General features: G+C 41.8%; 1 protein-coding gene across 1 annotated transcript in view; it reads left to right on the top strand.

Moving 5' to 3' along the window:
- The window catches only part of AKAP12 (A-kinase anchoring protein 12), a 34,324-nt gene extending 15,207 nt beyond the window's left edge, over positions 1–19,117 (top strand). Inside the window, exons 3-5 of the mRNA XM_054162706.1 lie at positions 9,249–12,982; positions 14,094–15,977; positions 16,562–19,117. Of these exons, the coding sequence (XP_054018681.1) occupies positions 9,249–12,982; positions 14,094–15,977; positions 16,562–16,570 (5,627 nt within the window). The 3' untranslated portion in view covers positions 16,571–19,117. The remainder of the gene's footprint in view (positions 1–9,248; positions 12,983–14,093; positions 15,978–16,561) is intronic.
- Positions 19,118–22,378: the final 3,261 nt, after the last annotated feature.

Here is a 22,378-nt window from a genome sequence, read left to right as displayed (position 1 = left end):
GGCGCTGCGGGCGGGTGGGCTGCTCGCTGGCCGTTGTTTCTCGCTGCTGGTGAGCGGCCGTGTCGGAGCTTGTTGCCGTCTGCTTGTCGGAGGGAGGGCTGGTTCGACCCGCGGGAGCATTTTTGTACCCACTCGGGATTTCCAGACAGCGCATCAGGAATTAAAAGGTCCGACCGAAAGATTTTTATCACCAGGAGAACCGTTTCCAAAGTTCTGAATGTTTAAATTCCCTGTTCTCTCAATCGGACGTTCGCTCTGGCCCTTGTAACGCAAGGCTTTTAAAAACGCGAAGATGCTAACTAGCTCCTCAGCACCGGAACACGACCTAATATCTGAAAGTGAGGAGCAGAAAGGGGAGATAGAGACCGCATCGAAAGTGCTGCTTTACGTTAATCGAGCAGTGGTGCAGTAAACTATCTCAAGGTCTAGACTTGGTGAAATTGAAGGAAATGTAGAAGTTAGCATCATTTGTATGATATAAAAATATTTGCATGAGAGACACGAAGCTGTTGAACGATAACTGTTTTAGTTTCAATGAAGCAAAATCCGGAGGAGGCTAACGTCGAGCTGGGGTATGTTGGGGGGCGGTGTGTGGCAGCAGGATCCCAGCCTGCCATACGAAAACCTTAATGCTATGGGCATTGAACTCTGTACATCATATTTAGGAAGGTAGTGCATGAGCTGCTTGAAATGTGAGAGCCAACATCATAAACTAACTGGGCTTTCTGAGAAGAGAGTAATGGGAGGAGGGAAAAATTAAATGGAAAAAAAACCATTTGGCATCGTTGGTTTTGCACAAGCTTGTGTACCTCTCTGGGAAACAAATTTGCATTATGAAAGTTAAATAAGCAAAGCCCTTTTTTCCCCCAAAGATAACTGATTTGCATCGTTTTCTTCCAGATTGGAGGTTTATACCTTTGTTAATCTTAGATTTTTTTTCCCTTTGTATTAATAATTATTTATTTGCTTAGGTTTTATTTGCTAGAGTTAGTGAGTGAATTCAACAAATAGTGGGGGTTTATTCATGCAAAATGCTATGTTGACAGCAAAGCCTGTAGAAGTCCATCACCATTTGGAGCTGACCCTGGGGAAGACTGTATGTGATTTGAATCAGTTAATAGGGAAGGAGATATCCTCCTGCTGTTTACAATAGGGTTTTCATTAAACTGGATGTTTAATGAGCTTATCACATGCTGAGTCTTTTTCCTCAAGGGTTCTCTATTTTTTTATTTCCTTTTATTGTTAGTAATTAAAGGTTAAACTGTTTTTCAGAAGCAGTGTCTTTATAGGGTTGCACAGTTTAATCATTTGGGGTTTTTACTTATTTAATAAATCCTGTGAAAACTTGAGGAGTTTTCACTGCAGTACAACTGCCCTTCTAGACCTGTATCTAGCTTGTAGTACAAATTACCGTTTCTTTGAGGGACAAAGTATCTCAACTTGATGGTGTGCTGGAGTAGTTTAAACTGCCATGTGTCTGATTCATGCAGATGCAGCTATGTCTCCTTTGTGGTGAGTTAGTCTGTCATTTTTATGTTACCCGTTATGCAGTCGTTTTGATAAAGAAATTTTTCAATCAGTTTTTCGTTGTGCATTTTCATTAATCATTTGGGGTTCTGAAAAATGCCCCAGTGTTTACTGACCTCTATGGCTTATCCCATCCCTATTTCTAGCAGAGCAGAATTATTTTTTTTTTTCTTTAATTTTCCTCAACTACATGAGTGCTGGAGTGGCATCTGTCTTAAACTTGGTGAATACATTTTACTTTAAAAAGTAGAACAAAGTCACTGAACTTGAGACATGGGCAGCATGGTGACCGTGAAATTTTTGTGAATATTTATAGCATGCTGGTTTGGTTCCCAAGCAGAACAGCTGGATGAGTTTGAGAGCAGTTTATTATTGTGAGTTCCTTTAATGAAGAATCTTCAACTACAGTAACTGTGTATCCAAGCTATGACTAATGACCCTTCCAGTTTAAAAACAAGCAAACTAAACAATTTTAGAACTTTGTTGTTTCTTAAATTTTTAGTGCTGTTTCTCAAAACACTGAAGAAATACCTTAGACTCTTGAGTGAGTGAAATATGTAAGTTCCTACCCTGAAATTTGAAAAGTTGGTCTGCAGGTCAGAGCAGACAAGTATAGCTAAAGCAAAATATTCTGAAAATAAAGGTTTGTAAGGAATGTTACAGCATGAGAGCAGAAATGATTGTGTGTTCTTTTAAGTTACTCTCATATGAGGTCACGTATGATGTTGATTTCTGGGAATGTTGACTTTGCTTTCTTAAGTAGTTCTAAGCCATTAAAAATTACAGGTATTTTGCAGCTTCTTCCTTTTTGCCATATTTGAAAATGGACACAAAAATACGTGAGATTTTTAAAACTTAGCTCTTCGGTTGCCACTCAAGTACAGAGAAGTAAAGACAGAACTTAGTGGTATTTGTTTGTAAAGCTTTTCAAGAACAGCACGATGAAAAAGCTCATGAATTGTATGTCTGCACTGCAAAATGTAGTATGCAAAAATATCTGTAAATCCTCCCTCATTATTTAATTATTCTGAAGGAACTCACTACCCACAATTAATGTTGGCAAGACAATCCTTAGAAAGAATTGAGTGAATAGAATGGGGAAGGAAGTAGTGTATGCTTTCCATGGAAGAGCTATTTGTACATTGAAGTGGAAACAAATACCATGAATAGCAGGAAAAGGAAAGAAGAATTTGTGAAATATATCATCAAGAAGCAGCAGTGTACTTCAAAGAACAGGCTTTAAATATCATATTTAAAAAAAAAAGTGTTAGAGGTTTAACGCCTGAACACATATGTGTGTATATTTGTTACTACAGAGTGGGTGGTGTGTTTGTTTGATTTATTAAATCCAGCCCCCTGAAACTTGTGGTTAAAAGAATCCGAATTTGTGGTATAATATCCAATTCCTTATGCTCTGCAGTGAAAACCTAAAAGCACAGCTTGCCTTTTTATTTGCTAAAGCATTCGGTTTCACTGATAATTCCAAATAGCTTCTTTGTACTGAATAAATCTGCTCAGGGTAAGGCTGGGATTTTTTTGGTTGGTTGGTGGGTTGGTTTTTTTTCCCATAGCTACTGTAGTTTCAAATTGTGTTTAGTTTTTTTAATTACTGTTTCTCCATCCTTACCATTTTTTTCTCGACTTTGTCTTTAAATGTTTCTGGTAATAACAATTACATTTATGACATTAAGGGAAAACTACATTTAACAAGTAAAAGGTATATCATGGATGCTTGGTTCAAACAGGGTTTAATTGCCTTCTCTTGCTTCAGTGTCATGTGAGTTTGAGCAGTAGGTGTTGGGTTTTTTTTTTACAAGTGTGCTTACAGCAAATCTAGGTACAATGGATGCAAATGATTGTAAAATACCCATTCAGCCATACGGCTTTGGTATTCATTTATGCTCCTGCAAACGTACTGAGAGTACTGTGTATGCAACTGAAAGCACAATTTGGTCCTAAATACTTACATATTTAATAAATAAAAGCAGCACAAAGTCCTCTGGAGCCTTTCGGTGGCCAGTGGAGTTTGTGAAGCAGGCACTGGGGGTGTGTGACATCCATCTGAGAGATTGGGAATGTAGGGAATTCATGGAAAAAATCCAGCACTGTGCTGCAAATCCTTAGAGGGGGAAAAGTCAACCAGCTCCAGATGTTGACATGGTTGTCTTCAAGCACATGAAGTGCTGTGGATTTAACTCTTGCAGTTGGGTGGGGTTTTTTTGTTAGGTTGTTATTTTTTCCGGTTTGTTTGTTTTGGCTTGGGGTTTTTTTTGTGTTAGATGGTGGTTGTTTTTCCTTTGGTTGTTGTTTAGTTTATTTTTTTGTAATAACTGACAACTGCCAGGATGAAACACTTTTTCACTTCTAGAGGCAGATGAGATGGTGGGAGCAGTTAAGTTGCACTGCTGATAGTGTTTATCAGCCTACTAAAAGAAAAGTGTTGTTTATTAATTTCATTTTTATTGGGATGAGACAGGAAATTAGTCATACTGCAAATACTCATTTCCTAGCATCTGATCAGTATACTTCTGATAAAACAGAAATAAATTCTTCTCATGGACTACACTACCTATGAAATTCTTAAGCACACTCGATTCCCTTAGACCATCAATCTCATATGTTTCATTCAGAATAAAACAGTTGCATGATTAAATGACAAACAGCACCTTGACGCAATTAAAAATATTTGAGAGCTTAAGTAAGCTTGAAATAGAATTTCAGCACTAGTTTTTAGCCATAGTGGATTTAAATAGTGAAATGGATCAATCTGGGCTGAGCCCAGAGAGTGGTGGTGAATGGTGCCACATCCAGCTGGCAGCCATTCACTAGTGGTGTCCACCAGGGATCAGTGTTGGGCCCAATCTTATTCAGTGTCTCTATTGATGAGAGGATTGAGTCCACCATTGGTAAATTTGCAGATGACACCAAGCTGGCAGCAGGTGTTGATCTGTTAGAGGGTAGGAGGACTCTCCAGAGGGACCTTGAGAGGCTGGACAGATGAACAGAGTCCAACATGATGTCATTTAACAAGTCCGAGTGCTGTACTTTGGTCACAACAACTCCATGCAGAGCTACAGGCTGGGGTCGGAGTGGCTGACGAGCAGCCAGGCAGAAAGGGACCTGGGGGTACTGGTTGACAGCCAGCTGAACATGAGCCAGCAGTGTGCCCAGGTGGCCAAGAAGGCAAACGGCATCCTGGCCTGTATCAGGAATAGTGTGGCCAGCAGGAGCAGGGAAGTCATTCTGCCCCTGTACTCATCACTGGTTAGGCCACACCTTGAGTACTGTGTCCAGTTCTGTGCCCCTCAATTTAAGAAGGATACTGAGACACTTGAACGTGTCCAGAGAAGGGCAACAAGGCTGGTGAGAGGTCTCAAGTACAAGCCCTATGAGGAGAGGCTGAAGGAGCTGGGATTGTTTAGCCTGGAGAAGAGGAGGCTCAGAGGAGACCTTATTGTTCTCTACAACTACCTGAAGGAAGGTTGTAAGCCAAGTGGGGGTTGGTCTCTTCTCCCAGGCAACCAGCACCAGAACAAGAGGGCACAGTCTCAAGTTGCACCAGGGGAAGTTTAGGCTTGAGGTGAGGAGAATATTCTTCACAGAGAGAGTGATTGCCCATTGGAATGGGCTGCCCAGGGAGGTGGTGGAGTCACTGTCCCTGGAGGTGTTCAAAAGGGGATTGGATGTGGCACTTGAAGCCATGGTTTAGTTAGTCATGAGGTGTTGGGTGATAGGTTGGACTTGATGATCTCTGAGGTCTTTTCCAACCTTGTTGATTCTATGATTCTGTAGTTTTGTGATACCACTTTTTATCACTGCCCCTGGATATATTTTTATTGTATTGTTTTCCTTGACTAGCATTTAGCTGGTGGAATTACAGCCCTGTGCAGGACAGAGCTAAGGAAACTGTATTCATAGCAGTGTTTTATTAGATTATTCTTTTCTGCTAGGTATTTCAATGAGGTTCTCCTGTGTTTCGTAAATCAAGCTTTCAAATTAAGTGAATTAATTCAGAAAGTGCTACTTGTCTTGCCATAATACCTGTGGTGGTGATATGCTGCAGTACTCTGAACAATAATACCATGTGTCAATAACTTCCAAACCTTTTGAAGTGGAGTTACTCATAGTTTGCTTTGCATTCAGAAGTGCACTAACAATATTCAAGCACCAAGAATGTCATTAATAAAGATGTCATTAAAGAATCTGACTGCTAAATAGAAAGTTGAGTATGTGCAACTGACTTCTCAGATCTTCTGTGTCTAGGTGATCCTGCTCTTGCAGAATCATATTCTGTGACTTTTGGGGGTATAACTTGTGAAAGTACAACTTTGGTATATATTGCACTGCAGGCTTGTAACATAATAGTGGCAGCCTCCTGGCAGCTGGCAGCACACAGGCAAACTTCCAGAATAGCATCTTTCTCCTGAAATGCAGAGGAAGGGCATCAGAAATTCAGTTGGAAGGGGTCTTCCAGGGATTTAAATGTGAATAGACAAAGGAGAGACTGGAAAAAGAGCAGCGGGTCACTTAAAAGCTGACATCCAAGCTCTGTGTTACCGTGGGGATGAAATACCTTCTCAACACATTAAATGCTTTTCTTCTTATTGTGGAATTGAAGGGATAGCGCTTGGACCATGCATTATGAGAGAGTGACGGATGTGTGATGTGTGTAAAATAGTTGCAGATTTTCACATTGATACATTGCTATTAAAAGCATATGTTCAGTCAGTGTTTTTGTTAGTTTTTCCTTGTGTAATTTATTCAATGAAGTATTGCATAGTAGCAGTTTGCAGAAGGAAGACCTAATTACTCTCAGCCTGATTTAACAGTTCTGAAGCTGTTCGATTGCTGTTTTACCATTGTGCCTCTAAACTCTGTTTGCTATTTTTGTGATTTCTTTTGCTATATTAATATACCACTCTACCTGCAGATTTTCTAATAGTTATTCAGCTCTTTTCATCTTCAAAGCATTTTACAGAGACATAGCCTTTATGTTAAGGTGTTACAAACCCACCGTTTTATAAAACAAATAATCAGAAATCCCTTAAATGCTTACAATGCCTACAGAGATGTCTTTAAACACTAGTCTTACATCTTTCACTTTGGAAATAGAATACCTCATTCATTCATAGACTCTGTCATTCCTCTCTTACAGTACTCCTGTTTACCTGTAGAACCTTGAAACTCCTCTTAAACACTAAATTTGTATTCTAAGAATAAATAAAGAAATGCACCCTGAATTGCAACTATAAACTTTCTATATTTTTTTTGAAACCTCAAGATTTTAAATGGTAGACATGTCTCTGAGAGTAAAGGGGAGCCCTTACAAAACTATGTCTCTAGCTAGCCCCCAGTTGCCTGCAATGAGTCCTCCCTGCACCTATTTGCTTTTTTGTTTCTTTTTCCCCACTTAGATGTGCATTCCCCACTCACTGCCTCTCGGACACATTTTTTTGTTCTATCTTTACCTAATTAATGTTAGATGAATATAAGAGATTTCATATGTTAAGTGTAAGCACATTGGCTTCAATGCAGAACTAAGGAAGAACAGAAGGGATACACTATAGTCCTTGTTTGCATCAGAGCCTGGCTCATGAACATTATTTAACATTAAAATATCAATGTTTAATTTCATAGGTGATTCAGTGAGAAAAATTACTTTTAGCATAGACAAACCAAAGAATATACTAAATTAGCCATACTGAATAATTATAAAACACGTGATATGTACACTGGTGTTTGAAGAAATGCCTCTAACTTTATAAATTTCCATTAAGCCATGGTAAACTTCCTGTTAAATTACATAGTTTGATGGAAATTACAAGGAATTTATTTCTGGACCTAAGAATAAATGAATGGCATTACAAAAGTGGTTTCTTGGCTTTATCCTTATATAGTCTGAGCACACAACTACATAATATTTGATTTATAAGAGTCAAAAAAATCAATAAAAGTAAATTATTTTAAACTGATAGATAAAGCAAAAACTAAAAAGCTTTGCTTATGCTGATTGAGGAATAACAGCCAGTAGGCAGCTGATAGTGGATGTAAATATAACTTACCTTCTACACAGATATTGGAAGTCAGTGTATTGTAGATTTAGTTATGTTGCAACATTACCTAGACTGCATTATTTTTTATGAAAGCACAGTTATTCCCAAAGGGGACATAGACAAGCAGAATCAAGGAAGCATCTAGGCTGGAAGGAAACATCTGGTGGTCCAGCCCCTGGATAGAGCAGGGTGAACTACAGAGTTAGATCCAGCTTAAAGGTGGACCAGAAGAAAACAAAAGCCCTTTAGAGAATTCAGTGATGCAGGCAGTTTTGAAAGGGATCCCCTGCTTGCTTTTGGGCACTGAAGTAGCATATATGCAACATTAGAAAGAGGGGTTTATGCCTTGTCCCAGGATGTTGCTGTTTAATTATTATTTGTATTGTTTTCAGCTTAGCATTCCAGCAAGTTTGGTTAGAGAGGTCTTGTACTTTCACCTATTGCACAAAATCAAGAGTCAAGAACAATGTAAAATTGAAATCCTGGCAGTATCCAAGACCAAGAATCTTTTGTTTTCTTGAATGTGCTATAGATTTTATCTTCATCTGTTTGGCATCATGCACGTTCCTCACACAGTTATTACTAAAATTCTCATTATAGGCAATAGCAGTTTTACCTGCTCATTTTTCAGGTTTAAGTGGCAGAACTTAAAGGCTTGATGTCCTTATTCCTTTCTGTCTTTTTCCTCCAAAGTTACTTACTTGGGGCAGGGGGAGCTTATGATTTTATGCTCTAAACTGCATACTACTGGATTCTTAGGCTCCCTGAAATGGAACAGTAAATTCATATACTAGTCTGTGAAAGGCCAGAGGGAGCAATAACATTTACATTGTCCCAGCAAGACTGAAAGGGTGCTTGCCAGTGTCCTGAAGGACAATATCAAATGGTGCTTGAGAAAGAAAACTTGTGACTAGTGGAGGGTAGGATTTTACCTGCTTGCATAGTAACAACCTCATTAATTTTAAGCAATGCAGAACTGCTGTAGATGAGGCCTCTATCTGAGCATAGAGGCGATGTGATGTATGGGACAATTCCAAGATCCATGATCTTTACAACAAGTATGGAGTAATGTAACTATTTTAAGGGGCTAAAGTTTTCAGAAAACCAGGACATTTCCAATGAGCATTTTCACATCTACTGTTCTTTTCAGACAAATCTGTAAAATGGACATTTTTTTTCTGTTACCATTCTAAGTCAGCACAGTTTTGTGCTTACTTTCTTTTTTTTGTTTGTTCTCTTGGAATAATTGCATACATTCTTCTGTATATTCTTTGAGTAATAATAGAGAAATATTTTTTTTCTCATAGAATTTTACCTTAAAGTAAAAAAGAACCAAAACCCACCAAAAAAACCCCAAACAAAACCAAACAAAAAATAAACACAAAACCTGTAAAACCAACAGCAACAAAAAAGATGCATTTGAAAATAAACTTTGGAAAGGCCCGTACAATGACATGAGAAAGGAAAGGAAGGAAAGGAATTTAGTAACTTTGGAAAAAAATCTAATTCTTAACAGAAATAACATTAGCATATGGAAGAGGATTAAAAGGACAAGTATGTCTAGGAAGTTTTGATAAGAATGAAGAAAATTTATATGCATTTATAAAAAGGTATAACACTAAATTGAGAAGGAAAGTAACCATTTTTTTCTTGCTGCTGTTTTAACAGTTGGAGAAACAGAACATTCCAGTGCAACCTTGAAGGAAGCCACTGAAACTATGGAGACAAGTCCATCTGATTCAAGCACCAAGGATGGTGTGGATGCTGAGGAAGAGGATGCTCATACAGTGAAACAGTTGCCATCTGCGGAAGAAGATGCAGAAGACAATGCATCTGAGCCACAGTCTTATGATCTGGGTTTTAAGAAGGTTTTTAAATTTGTTGGGTTCAGATTCACAGTGAAGAAGGAAAAGACAGGAAAATCTGAACCAGTTCAACTACTTACTGTGAAAAAGGAAGCCTCAGTCTCTGAAGGAGCTGATGATCAAAAAGAAGTTAGCTCGGAAGAAACAGCAGTGCCTGAGGATGCACCATCTACAGAAGACACCACCAAAGACACACCGCCAAATGAAACGACAGAAGCCGAACCTCCTAAAACACCAGAAGCAAATGAGATTTCTTCTCAGTCAGCTGCCTTAGCCAGTGATACTGCATCGCCATTAAGAAAATTTTTTACTCAGGGATGGACTGGCCTTAGAAAAAAGAAGAGTTTTAAGAAGCCTAAAGATGATGAATTACAGGCTCCTGCAAAAGAAGAGGAGCAACAAAAAGAGGGAGCAATACTAACAACTGACACCAGTGAAAAGGAGGAGAAATCTGAGTCTGAGAAGCAAGATGAAGCAGGGAATGTGACAGCAGTAACTATTGAAGCACATGAGAAGGAGCAAACTGAAGGAGAAAAGCAGGAGTCAGAAAAGACTCTGACAGATGCAGGAGTGGAAGCAGGTGAGAAGGATGAGCTAATCAAGCATGATCACCAGGGACAGAAAGAGGATGTGGCAGCAACAGAAAAGAAAAAATCTGAAGATAGTCAAGAAAGGAAAATGGTGGAAGTCTCAGGTGATCTTGGTAGAAAGGAAGAAAAAAAGGAAGAAGGAGAGAGAGAAAGTGAGGAGACAGAAAACCCACAAGAAGCAGGGTCAGTGGCCACAGACCTTGTCACAGGCAGTGTGAATGGAGAATTGAAAAGATCCTCAGAAGCCCTGCCTGTGGGAGAAGAAAAATGGGAATCAACGGAGAAGTGTGAAATAGATGACAAAACAGAAATAGCCTCTGAAGAGGCAATTGACATTTCAAGTGAACAGCTTCAAAAATCTGAAGGGAAAGAAAGAAGTAAATTTGATGAAAAGACAGAGAAAGCTGAACTGACAGTGTCACCCTCAGCAGAAGACATTAGGGAAGGAGAAGCTCTGGAGAGAAGCCCAGAGAAGAAAGCGAGCCAAGAATGTGAGACTAAGCTGACTCTGGGTGCTCCTGGATGTTCTGTTGATACAGAGGATGATCAACAGTTGATCAAACCCACTGATGAAGGGCTGCAGGCTAAGACTGACATGACTGATACTAACAAACCAGATGAAATAACCACAGAAATGACTCCCGAAGAAGCAGCTGGAAAAAGGCCTCCAGAAGGTATCACAAATGAAGTTGAACTGCTCTCTTCTCAAGAGAAAACTAAAGTACAAGGCAGCCCCTTAAAGAAACTTTTTACGGGTACTGGGTTAAAAAAACTGTCTGGAAAGAAGCATAAAAGCAAAAGAGAGGAGTCCAAATTAGGGGAACAGGGTGAACCGAGTCAGCACTCAGCAGATTCACCAGATAGCCCAGAGGAACAAAAGGGAGAGAGTTCAGCTTCATCTCCTGAGGAGCTGAATGAGATCCCTGCTTTGGAAAAACCTGTAGATGGAACGCAGGTGACTGAAAATGAAGATGCTGCCATTTCAGATGTGGAGCGAAAAAGAGAAAGTGTTACACCCTGGGCATCATTTAAAAAGATGGTGACTCCCAAGAAACGTGTCAGGCGGCCTTCTGAGAGTGATAAAGAAGAAGAAATTGATAAGACAAAGAGCGCTGCAGTGTCTGCAACTGAAAGTACTATTGATGAAAGTCGCGGAGAATTGAAAGAAAATGGGGTGGACCAGAAACCAGAGAAAACCACAGAAGAACCCAAAAGAAAGGTTGACACCTCTGTGTCCTGGGAAGCTTTTATATGTGTAGGCTCTTCCAAGAAACGAGCTAGAAAATCATCATCATCTGATGAAGAAACTGATTCTAAGCTTGGTCATGAAAGCCAACAAATGGAAGATTCTGGTCAGAGCAAAGAAAGGGCAACAGATGCAGTGCTTGCTAGTTCTCAGGAAAGCGATCAAGGACAAGGGAGTTCTTCACCAGAACAAGCTGGAAGCCCTTCTGAAGGTGAAGGTATTTCAACCTGGGAATCATTTAAACGGTTAGTCACTCCAAGAAGGAGATCCAGAAGCAGAATGGAAGAGAGAACTGAAGACTCAGTTGTGGGATCTAGCCTGGAGCATTCAACATCAGATGGTGAACCTGGAAAAGATGAGTCATGGGTTCCATTTCGAAAACTGATTCCCGGGCGTAGGAAGAAGAAGTCAGATGGAAAAGCAGAAGCAACTCTTAAACAAGCAAGAGAAGACATGGCAGAAGCAACTGAAGAAGATTCAGATATTCCAGCTGTTGTCCCTTTATCTGAATACGAAGCAGCAGAGCAGGAGAAAATTGAAGCTCAACAAGCAAAAGATGCTGAAGCTATGAGAGAACAAACCTCAGACAAAGAGAAAGCCCAGAAATTTGGGGAGACCCTAGGAACTGAGCAAGAACCTGAAGGGCTGGTACATGCAGTTACTGTTACTGTTGTGGAAGGGGAAAGAGCAGTTACTAGCATGGAAGAAAGATCACCATCTTGGATATCTGCTGCTCTGACAGAGTGCATTGAGCAGGCAAAAGAAGAGGAAGAGAAAGAAACTGAGAAACCATTTGGATCAGATGTTCTTGCGGAAGAAGTAGTGGTAGCTGCTAAAACAGCACCAGAGACAAGACAAGATGTAAGTGATGACACCACAGCAAGTGAGCCAGAGCTAACCTTGGAAGCAGTGACAGCTCTTGAAGAGACAGCAGAAGCTTCCTGCACTGAAGAAACAATGGAAGTGTCCCTTGCTGAGGAGACAACTGAGATGGTTTCTGCTGTTTCCCAGTTGTTAGAAACCCCAGCTACTACAGAGGAAGTTACACCTGTACAAGAAGTAGAGGCCACTGAACAAAATTTGAAAGAATTAGACAAACAGACACAGAAAGTTCTTTACGAAGTTGCTGAAAGAGTCAAGTCAGCAGATGCAGCACAGCTGGTTGGTGAAAGAGCCATGACAGCAACTCAAATTAAAGCAGTACAAGGAATTGAGTCAGAGGTGAAAGATGATGCTAGAGATGGGAATGTTGCAGGCCAGGAACTAGTTGTGCTTGAACAGTCCTTGGAAGATGGAGAGAACAAGGAGGATGGCCTCCAGCCCCAGGGAAGTGCAGAGAGCATTCAGAGCCAAAATGAAGTTGAAGAGAGTGTTCTACACCAGGGTTCAGAGAGAAGTGAAATGTCTGCTGCAGTGCAAGGAAGCAGCAAAGGACATGGAAATGTAGATGTATGGAGAGATGAGAGCCAGCAGCAGGCATGTGGCGAAGTAGTTGTAGAAGACCATGAAGCACTATCTGAAGTGCAGGAGGCAGCAGAGGAACCTTCATCACATAACAGAACATTTCACAGCATCCAAGCAGGCACTGCCAAGGAAGAGCTGTTTGCACAGCAGGAGCCTTCAGAAGAAGAGAAACTGCCTATAATGGAGTTGACAGTAGACAACGCAAGAAATGAATGTATTCCAGAAGTACAGGCTGCAGTAAGTATTACATAAAACACAAAGGTTGGTTTGTTGAAGACTGTATCAGCGTTATATCTTGTGCCTAACTTAGAACCAGGATGTGGCAGTACTGCTGTCAAGGGATTTCCTTGAGCAGCCTGAGGTAACCAAAGTTCATTTTCAGTGAGACAGACACACAGATGCCCAGAAGCAGCAACCACTGAGGGTTGTGGGCAGAGTGAGGTGGGTGTCATTCCTCAAAAATGGCATGGGAGATGGTGTGCATGGATCCAAAGGTGCTGAAACAATGGCCATCAAGGCTCCTGCGCAGCATAGTGTGACAGAAGATACTGAGGAACACCTGAGATACATAAGTTGTGATCCATAAGAGTCTGGAAGGGTCACAGTCAATGGTGCAGAGTCCAGTTGGAGACTGTAGAGGTTGTTGTTCCCCAGGGGTCAGTGCTGGGTCTAGGCTTGTTCAACATATTTGTCAAGAACCTAGATGAAGAGATGGAATGTACCTTCATCAGATTTACTGATGATACAAAACTGGGAGGAGTGGCTGACAGACCAGAAGGTTGTGCTGCAAGACTTGAGCAGACTGGACAGCCAGGAAAAAATGAACCTAATAAAGTTCAACAAGGATAAGTGTAGAGTCCTGCACCTGGGGAGCAATAACCATCATGCACCAGTACAGTTTAGGGGTTGACCTGCTGTAGAGTAGCTCCACAGAAAAGAACCCTGGAGTCCTGGTTGATTAAAAAGTTATTCATGGGACAACAATGTGCCCTGGTGGCCAAGAAGGCCAATAGTATACTCGGGTGCATTAAGAAGTGTGTGTTCAGCAGGTTGAGGGAGGTTCTCCTCCCCCTCTACCCAGCCCTAGTTAGACCACATCTGGAATTTTGTGTACAGTGCTGAGCTCCTCAGTTCACTAGGGACCGGTAACTACTGGAAAGAGTTCAACAGAGGGCTATGAGGATGATTAAGGGACTGGAGTGTCTCTCTTACAAGGAAAGACTTGGGGCTGTTTAATCTGGAGAAGGCTGAGAGGGGACCTTATCAATGTCTACAAATATCTGGAGGGTGGCTGTCAGGAGGATGAAGCCAGTGTCTTTTTCACAGGTTTGTTTTCAATTATCCACAGGTACAGGACAAGACAGAGGGTGAAACCCCATCCTTGGGTCTTACTGCTGAAGAGCCTGTGCAGCTGGAAGGAGAGGGCGAAACCCTCACTGTGGGACCAGAGTGCACAGAGGCGGTTGTCACTATGGTCCCTGTCAAACCTGAGAGACAAGATGAAATTCCTGACTTAGACTCACAAGAGCAAACTTGTACTAAAGGAGCTCCTAGCAAGGAACCTGCCCAGAGAGAGGAAGCTAATGACAGCATCATAGTCCTTGGAGTGAAAACCACAGAAGTCACTGTAACTGAGGCTCTACTGCAGAATGAGGTCAAAACATCTGCCCTTCTTTCAGAAACCATTGGCTCAGAAGCAGCTGCAAATGCTGAGCAGAGTGTGAGGGATGGGGCTGGCACGCTTATTACAGCAAAAGATTCTGTGCCCCTTCTAGAGCCACAATGCAGAGAAAGAACAACAGAAACCCCCTCCCAGAGTGATGAAACTGAAGGTAGTAAAATGGAAGATGCTAGTTTCAACAATGAAACACACTTACAGAGTGACACCACTGCCACTAAGGCTCCCACACAGATGGAAGCAGACAATGTATTTGATTTAGCATTAGGATGCCCAGATATTACTCAAAATGGAAGCACTGTCTTCACTGACATAAGTGCTAAGAAATGTGAAATACCAAGCAGCTTAGCCGAGGAAGAGACTATGGAACAAGTACAAGAAATTGTAGAAACCTCAAACCATCAAGACTTTGAGAAAGAAGATAACAAAAATGAGCAGCTGATGGAAAGAGCCAAAGAAATGTTTGAGTCTGGAAAATTGGAAGCTGTGAGAAGTGATGAATTTTCAGCTGATGTCCAGCAGGAGGTTTCAAGTATGCAAGAGGAAGTTTCTGACTCAAGCTTTCCTCAACAGGAAAACTTGGAGACTCTGAAAGTGCCTGCAGCAGGTGAAGAACATGTCATGGCAGGAGAGGTAATACCCGTAGACATGACAGCCAAAACCATACAGCCCTGGGCAACCACAGCAGAACAAATGGCTTCTGAAGAGGTCTCCATTACTACTTTAGGCTATGGCACTGCAGAGCTTCAAGTAACTCCTGCTTCCATGAATGGAATATCAGAGGAGCAAGAGATGGCCCAGAGTATAGAACAACCCAAACAAAATGGTATTCTTCTGAGTGACAGTCTGCCTGTCACCCATACAGAATTTGAGAAGGATGTTGTTCAGTCTTTGACTATAGAATCCCAGAGTACGAAAATTGTACTGAACGCCATCCAGACGGCTGTTCACAAACTTGCAGAAACAGAAGAGTCAGCTGCCTTTGAGTCAGAGCAGCACATGAAGGCCATGGATGAAATCCCATCAGATGTAAATAAACCTGGACTCCTGGGAAGTACGCAGGCAGATCATCTACTTCCAGTAAAAGAGGAAGAGATACGGAGTCAAGAACAGGAGCTCCAGCAATCAGGAGTAGCGAAAACTGCTACCTTAGCAGAGTCTGCAGAAATTCATGGAACTGAGATAGTGTTAACTTCTGAGATGCTGAAAGATGGACCGAGTCAGACTTCTTTAACAATTGTGAATAGCCCTGAAGACATTTCAAAGGAAAACATGAGACTTCAGAAATCAACACTAGAACTGACTACTGCAGCAAATTCAACCAAAGACCCCCTAGATGTATACTCACCAGAATTAAGAGAAAAAGAAGTTGGACAGGTTATGGAAATTCCAGGCCAAGATGCTGGTCAGCAAACAGAGAGGGAAAGTGAGGACAAACAACATCATCTGCCAGTGGAAGATGGGAAAACACAGGCATGGGAGGATGATACTTGCGAAGGAGCACCTTGTGATAGTCCACAAAGTCAGAGCCTGGTGGCTTCTGAGGCCTTGAATGTAAGTAGTATTTGAGCCAGCAATTTCTTTTGCCAAAAATGGTTTGGGGGGGTCTTTAAAACTGTTGTGTCATAGATTCTATGTATTTGGGTTTTTTTGGCCTGGTGAGAGGCTACTGCTCCTCAGTTTAACAAAGAGACCAATGGGGTTTTGATTTTTTTTTCCCTTTGTCTCATTTTCCTGCTTCTCTCTCTGGCTACTCACCACCTTGTTTTCTTCCTACACAGCTACCCTCCTTTAAAGACCATTGACTTGGCCTGTAGTTTAGGATGGTATTTCTAGGAGGTAGAAATTGTGCCTTCCAGTTTTACTAGATCTGCACTCAATTCTTCAGATGCTTCCTCTCCAACGGAGCTCTTTTTAAAGTCCTAAAGGTTATTCATGTTGCTACCAAAGCTCTTTGCACTTAAGTGAATTCTGAATCAGATATTACAGGTGCAGTCTTTGTAGGATATTTACTGCACTTGTTTTTTTAAGTCATGAGATCTTTATCTCTGTCTTTGAGAACTGCTTGGGAAAATAAGATGTTCTTGAAAGTGTAAATTGTCATTAATAAAAGTTTTCTACTGTTGTCTTTCTTTCAGATGTACTAAGCACCCATGTGGCATTTGGAGAGATGCCAGTCCTAGAGATCAACTGACAATCCTGTGACAGAGCCAGGAGCTTTATTCACTACCCTTTATTCTTGGATGTTAACACCTGTTCTTTTGAAGACCACCTTTTTGTCATTTCTATTAAATAAACAATGCTTTTAGTGTTGGCTAATATACATATGAGTGTTCCATTCAAAAGTCATCTGCCTCCGCCCAAAATAGACCATTTAGACTGGAATGTACAACTGAGTGAATGGGCAGGCCACAAAAATTTTTGCCACTGTTATTACTGTCCCCTCACTTAATGTGATGTCTATGCCATCTCCTGGAATTCCTTCACTCATCCCTGAATCTCCCTCCCTTCTTTCTGCAGTCTCCCTTACCCCCATCAACTTCTGTAGCTGCCTTGAGTTGACCTACAAGTGTCTGTAGGTGCTGCTCGACTTGTGTGTGAGGTAGAAGGGCAGACTGATGAGAACACATGAGACTTCTGACCCAGTAGCAGAGGCGCCTTTACCAAACAGCAGGAACTGGACCATGCACAAATTCTTGAGCAAGGTGCTCAGGATTGCTGCCTTTCAGTCTCCTTCAGGTATCTCCATCCTTCTGTTGTGTTTGTGAAGGTCTGATTTAGTCAGAAATTACTTCTGCAGCATAGCTTCAAATGAGGTTGAGAACACACTTTTGTTCCAGACTTCAGGTCTCAGGACTGGATTGTAATGTGTTGAATATTTATATGTTTGTCTTAAACACAGTTCTGATTTTAATATAGAGCTATGATACTTATGTGCTATTTAGGCATACCCTTAAATGAATTTGGTAGAGAGGAAATTGATACCGTCAGAGCAGAAATTGTTAACATGTAGTTTACTATTTATTGTTCCAGGTTCTCCCCCTTGTAAAATCTCTCCAAAACTTGGCTGTCTTGCATTGAATATTTATATGCGTATCCTAAACCCAGTTCTGATTTTAATGTAGAACTACAATACTTCTAAAGACAAAAGGAGAGACCTGGCCTGTGTTGGATCCACCAATCCCTTCTACTTGCAGTCCTCCCTGGTTTCCGAGAACCCTCTAGCCTTGCCATTTCCCTGTCATCTTGCTCATGTAGCAACCCTGGTGGTACTACAACCCTCCAACCCTCTCACAGAATCATAGAATAGTTTGGGTTGGAATGGACCTCTGCTCATTTCTGGTCATTGCCCCATCCAGCCCCAAGCCTTTTCCCACAATAACACTGTCTAACATCCTTCCTGCATACAAGCTTCATCCTTTCTCAGGCCCTGCCAGAATCTCTTTCCTGCCACAGCATCTCCTGAAATCTTCACCAATTCTATCAATTCCCTGTCTTCACTGATGGGAGGAGTAAGAAGGAGTAAGGGCTCAGTGATGAATTTTGCCTTGGATTGCAAAAACCTTTTAAGATCTGTAGAGCTGTAGACCAAAATGAGCAGGGTGATTCAAAGATGGGAAGAGGCCCCAAGACCAATATTCCTGGGATGCCTGTCCCCAACAGGAGTTGGTCCTCTCTTTTGCTGTTTACATTAAAATCGAACAGAGTGTACAAGTCAGTACTTTCAGCCCTGATTTCTAAAATGAAGCTTATGGATCGCACTTTGTGAAACTCATGCCCATCAAGTTGAAAAACAGCTCGGTATCCTACCTACATAGCAATTTATTTTAAAATCAACTTACAGTGTAAAATGCTTGTTATGGCAGGTGCTTGCCACTCAAGGCTGCACATACAGCAAGCAATGTGACTGGAGCAGTTGTATCATCCGGTGCTACCCCATGTGGAAGCATCAAAAGATTTTTCCTTACCTCAGAGGAAATGACACAAAGCCAAACAATGTGGTTTCAAACAATCCAGGCTATCTCTCCATTGTTACTGGCAATGTTCCCCTTTAGCTTTGGGCAATTCCAACAACCTCGGTTGAATTGGCTTGCAAGTTAATCATGCTCTTAATAACACCTCACAAGTGCAAACTTGGCTGAATTAGTACAAATTGTATACCTATGTACGTTAAGCCATATTGCAATAACTGCAGCAGGTAAAATGAAATAACAGCATGACCTGAGTAATCTTGACTCTTACATTTGTAGCTCCAAAGCTGTTAATAATATGTAAAGTTAATTCTTGTTTGAACCTCATTTAAATAAAGCTAGCTTTACCACAATGTAAACTGTCTGCTGGTAGTGATTGGACAGGCAAGTGCTTTAACTTGTCTGTTTTCTCCACTAATCCAGGGCTTAGGTAAGCAATGTAGTAGATTTAAATATAGACCAAATATAACAGCTTCTTCTTATAGTTGACACCAAAAAGAATACTGCTCCCAAACTCAGAAATGGTGCAGTGAGCATGTCTCCACCTGAAGATAGTTCTTTGTTCCAATGTATTGCTTTGGCCTCTGAAACTCCCATTTGAGACTGTGAATTCTGGCTTGTCTTAAAAGCTCAAAGGTTTCTCTAATCCAGTGTATTGGGTTGCCCAATTGGAATTTGTGGTTTTTATGGTAGATTTTCATTGGTTAAATAAAATACAACTACAGATTTGTTCTAATGTGTGCACATTTGGCTTTTTTTTTCAGCTTAGTGTAAATTCTTTCCCAATGCTTGCTTCACCTTCAGAGTTAGATTTGCCCCTTACAATTCATTTGTTTTTGACCAACGTTCAGATTTTGACATGAATTAAACTAATTTCAGAAGGGAACTGCAATTTGGTTGTAAGTTACTATAAAATACACATACTTTTTCTGAAGTAATTACTTCAGAAGACTGTGAAGGGAAAATCTTCCATTCATGTAAAGATAGCCAACACTATTCAGTGAGCTAGGATGAAAAACTAATAAATCCTGTGCCTTGCCCATGTAACTGAAGCATAAAAAACATAAACAAAGTAACAACATGAATATCCACCAAAATTTTGGCACAGTAGTACATCACAGATCTTAGACACATAATAACTGGTAGGGTTCCCCACTTCTATCCTTGTGGTCCCTTCCAACCCTGACTGATACTATGATACTATTTAGCTGGAGTATACTGGTGGCACCAAAAATCTTGAGCTGCTTGTGTTTTATTTTCACAGTGTTCAGACTTCAGACATATTTTTCCAGCCATCTATGTTCTATGGCTAAGGACGTTTAGCAGCATTTGCCTCTCAAAAGACTTGCACAGATTCACACCTGCACTCATTTTGTAAAACTGCACACTTGCCTTCCTATCTCAGATAAGATCCCAAATCTAGTATGCACAAATACCTGCACTGGTCACAGCAGACAGAGGGACACTGCAACACTGCAGGATGCCTGTCCCTCTTGATGCTTGCCTCTTTCACCAGGGGGCTTGTGCTGTAGGTGAGTGATCTCGCTGTCCAGTTCCAGCATCCAGAGGTGTAGGTCAAACCAGCATTTCCCACCAAACTCGGTGCTCAAGGCACGCAGCCTCTGCTAGTCCTTTTGCAAGGTTTGTGCATTTATATTATCCTGTTACTGGTTAACATGAAGTCCCTAAACAGGCATCAAAGTAAGGACTGGAGACCAAGCTTCCTGCATCCCAGGGAGGTTTGTGTGCTGGTTTCTCTTCTGTAAGGCTGTTCTATTGGCAGTAACTTAAGTATTCTGCCTATTAGCTCTAGCTGTGGAAGCAGATCTGGTTTTCCCATTCAAATCCAGAGCATATGGGAAGCAGCTGTGCTCACAGAGGAACCTGCCTAGCTTTTGCTACAGCTGGTGCCTGGGGATGGGCAGGCAGCTTGCCAACAAGCATAGAGGATTCCTGATATGGTCGTGTCTGCATGCCAAATGCTGGGTCTTTGGTCATTCACACTACCATATGGGAGGGGAGTGGGCCTGAGGAGGAGGCTGATGGCTCTGCAAGGAATGATGTGGTTTGGAATGAGAAGCAGTGTGGACCAAAAGGCCCATGGGATTAGCAGCATAGAGTTACATCCATTCCCTGAGCTTGGAAACCTCACCTACCTCAATCCTTAGTGCAAGGACTGATGACATGATGAAATGCGTGAAGCAGAAGGACAGTATGTCATGGGAGCTGCTTCCTGGGAATGGTATCCCTGAAAAGTCACAATAACCTAGCCTACAGATAGGTACATCTCTGTCCCTCCCACAAAGGTACCAAACTAGAAAGGATAACCAGCAAGATGCCTTTTTAATCTAAGTGCAACTGTCCCCTTGGAACTGTCCCAGGGTCAGCATGACATAGGCAGCAGTGCCTGTCATTTCCCATAGAAATGGCTGTTCAAGCAGAAAAATCTGATACACAACCACTTGAACTAACACTGCTCTCTTTCGCCTTTCCAGCAGTAGCCCTGAGGCAGGGAGAGCCCTATAAGGCAGGGAGAGGTGATGATTACCTGGGGTAATGCATGCCCAGGGCTACAAGATGCCCAGCTCCAAGGCAATCCAGGGTCCTGGGCTGCCTCTGCTCTCTGCAGCATCAGCAGCTGGTGTGAATTTTGCAAGGTTGTACATCTGGCCCTGGCAACCAGCTCCATGGTCACCTCTTGTCTATGCTGGGACCTTCTGGCAAGAGGGAGGGCAAACATAGGAGGAGGTTGACTCTGGGATTTGAATTTCACTTACTTTTGTACTTGAAGAGATGGCAAAAAAGAGTAGTTTTCAAGGCTGTCTCACTAAAGCACAAGAGGCTAGAAAGTTACTTGCATCTCTGAGGGAAGGCAGTGCTTGAGACTGGCAGGGCAAGGGAGAAGTGTTGGCCAAACTGAGATGCTGACTAGAATGGTAGCCTTCTGTGGTGGTTTAGGCTGGGTGCTGGCCCAGATGCCACTGCGCAGGCCACACCTGGGAGGTCCCAAGGGGTGGGCCCAGCCCAGGGGGTGGTCACAGGGACCAGGTATTCCATTCCCATAATGCCCTGCTCCCCTATAAAAAGTCCATGCGGGGTCTTCACTTCCTCTTTCGTCCCCTGCTGCTGCCTAGGTAAAATGGCGTGAGCTGCCTCCCTTGGGCCTGCTCAGGCCCAAGGCTGGGTTGGGGGGGAAGAAAGAGCCCTGGGGGGGGTTTGGGTGTACCCCCAGGTGGGGATGGGATGTTCTTGGGTATATTCTGGGATCTCTCTCTTTGTCATGGTGCTTGTGGGTCTCTGTAAAACTTTCATTGTTGTTTGTTATTGTTTTCCTATTTAAACTTTCCATCACTTTTTGCAATCCGCTTGCCTGAGTCGTTATTTCTGCCTGTGGTGGGGAGGGGATCTGCCCCAACCCATTACACCTTCCCATGGTTCCTGGTGGCAATGTGGGTGTTTGTTCAGAGGAAACATCTCTTAACCTAAATATATTAGGGTGTTTTATCTCCTAGAAGGTGTTTTCTCCATCACTGCTTGAGAGCTATTAAGAGTAACAAAGACAAATAGGACCTGTCTGGTATTCCAGAGCTGACACAAACTCCTCTAAACTAGAATATTTACTAAACAATCTTGAAAATAGCATCATTCTCTTTGACATAAGCCTCTCTGCTGGAGAAATGCTTTTAGTGGATTTTTGCCTAATCCGCCATGATCTTGCAATTGCATTCAGCCTCAGACATGCTCTTTCCTTCCTACAGTAGAGTCAGTTAATGCCATGCAGATGCAGGGGAGGAGCCTGCATCACTGAATGGTATGGCAATGGCTGGGCATATTGCTTACAGTTCTTCATAAGAAAGTATATTTAATTAAAAACAAAGGCACCAAAACAAACACCCAGACACACCCTTTAAGCTAATATTGATATTGACTGGTACAAGTAGACTCATTTTTACTATGGCAGTATATTGACTATGTTGAAATTAC

This window comes from Dryobates pubescens, chromosome 6, assembly GCF_014839835.1.
Source record: "Dryobates pubescens isolate bDryPub1 chromosome 6, bDryPub1.pri, whole genome shotgun sequence".
Taxonomy (NCBI): Eukaryota; Metazoa; Chordata; class Aves; order Piciformes; family Picidae; genus Dryobates; species Dryobates pubescens.
Note: the sequence above shows the minus strand (reverse complement) of the source record. Positions and strands in the feature narration are given on the sequence as shown.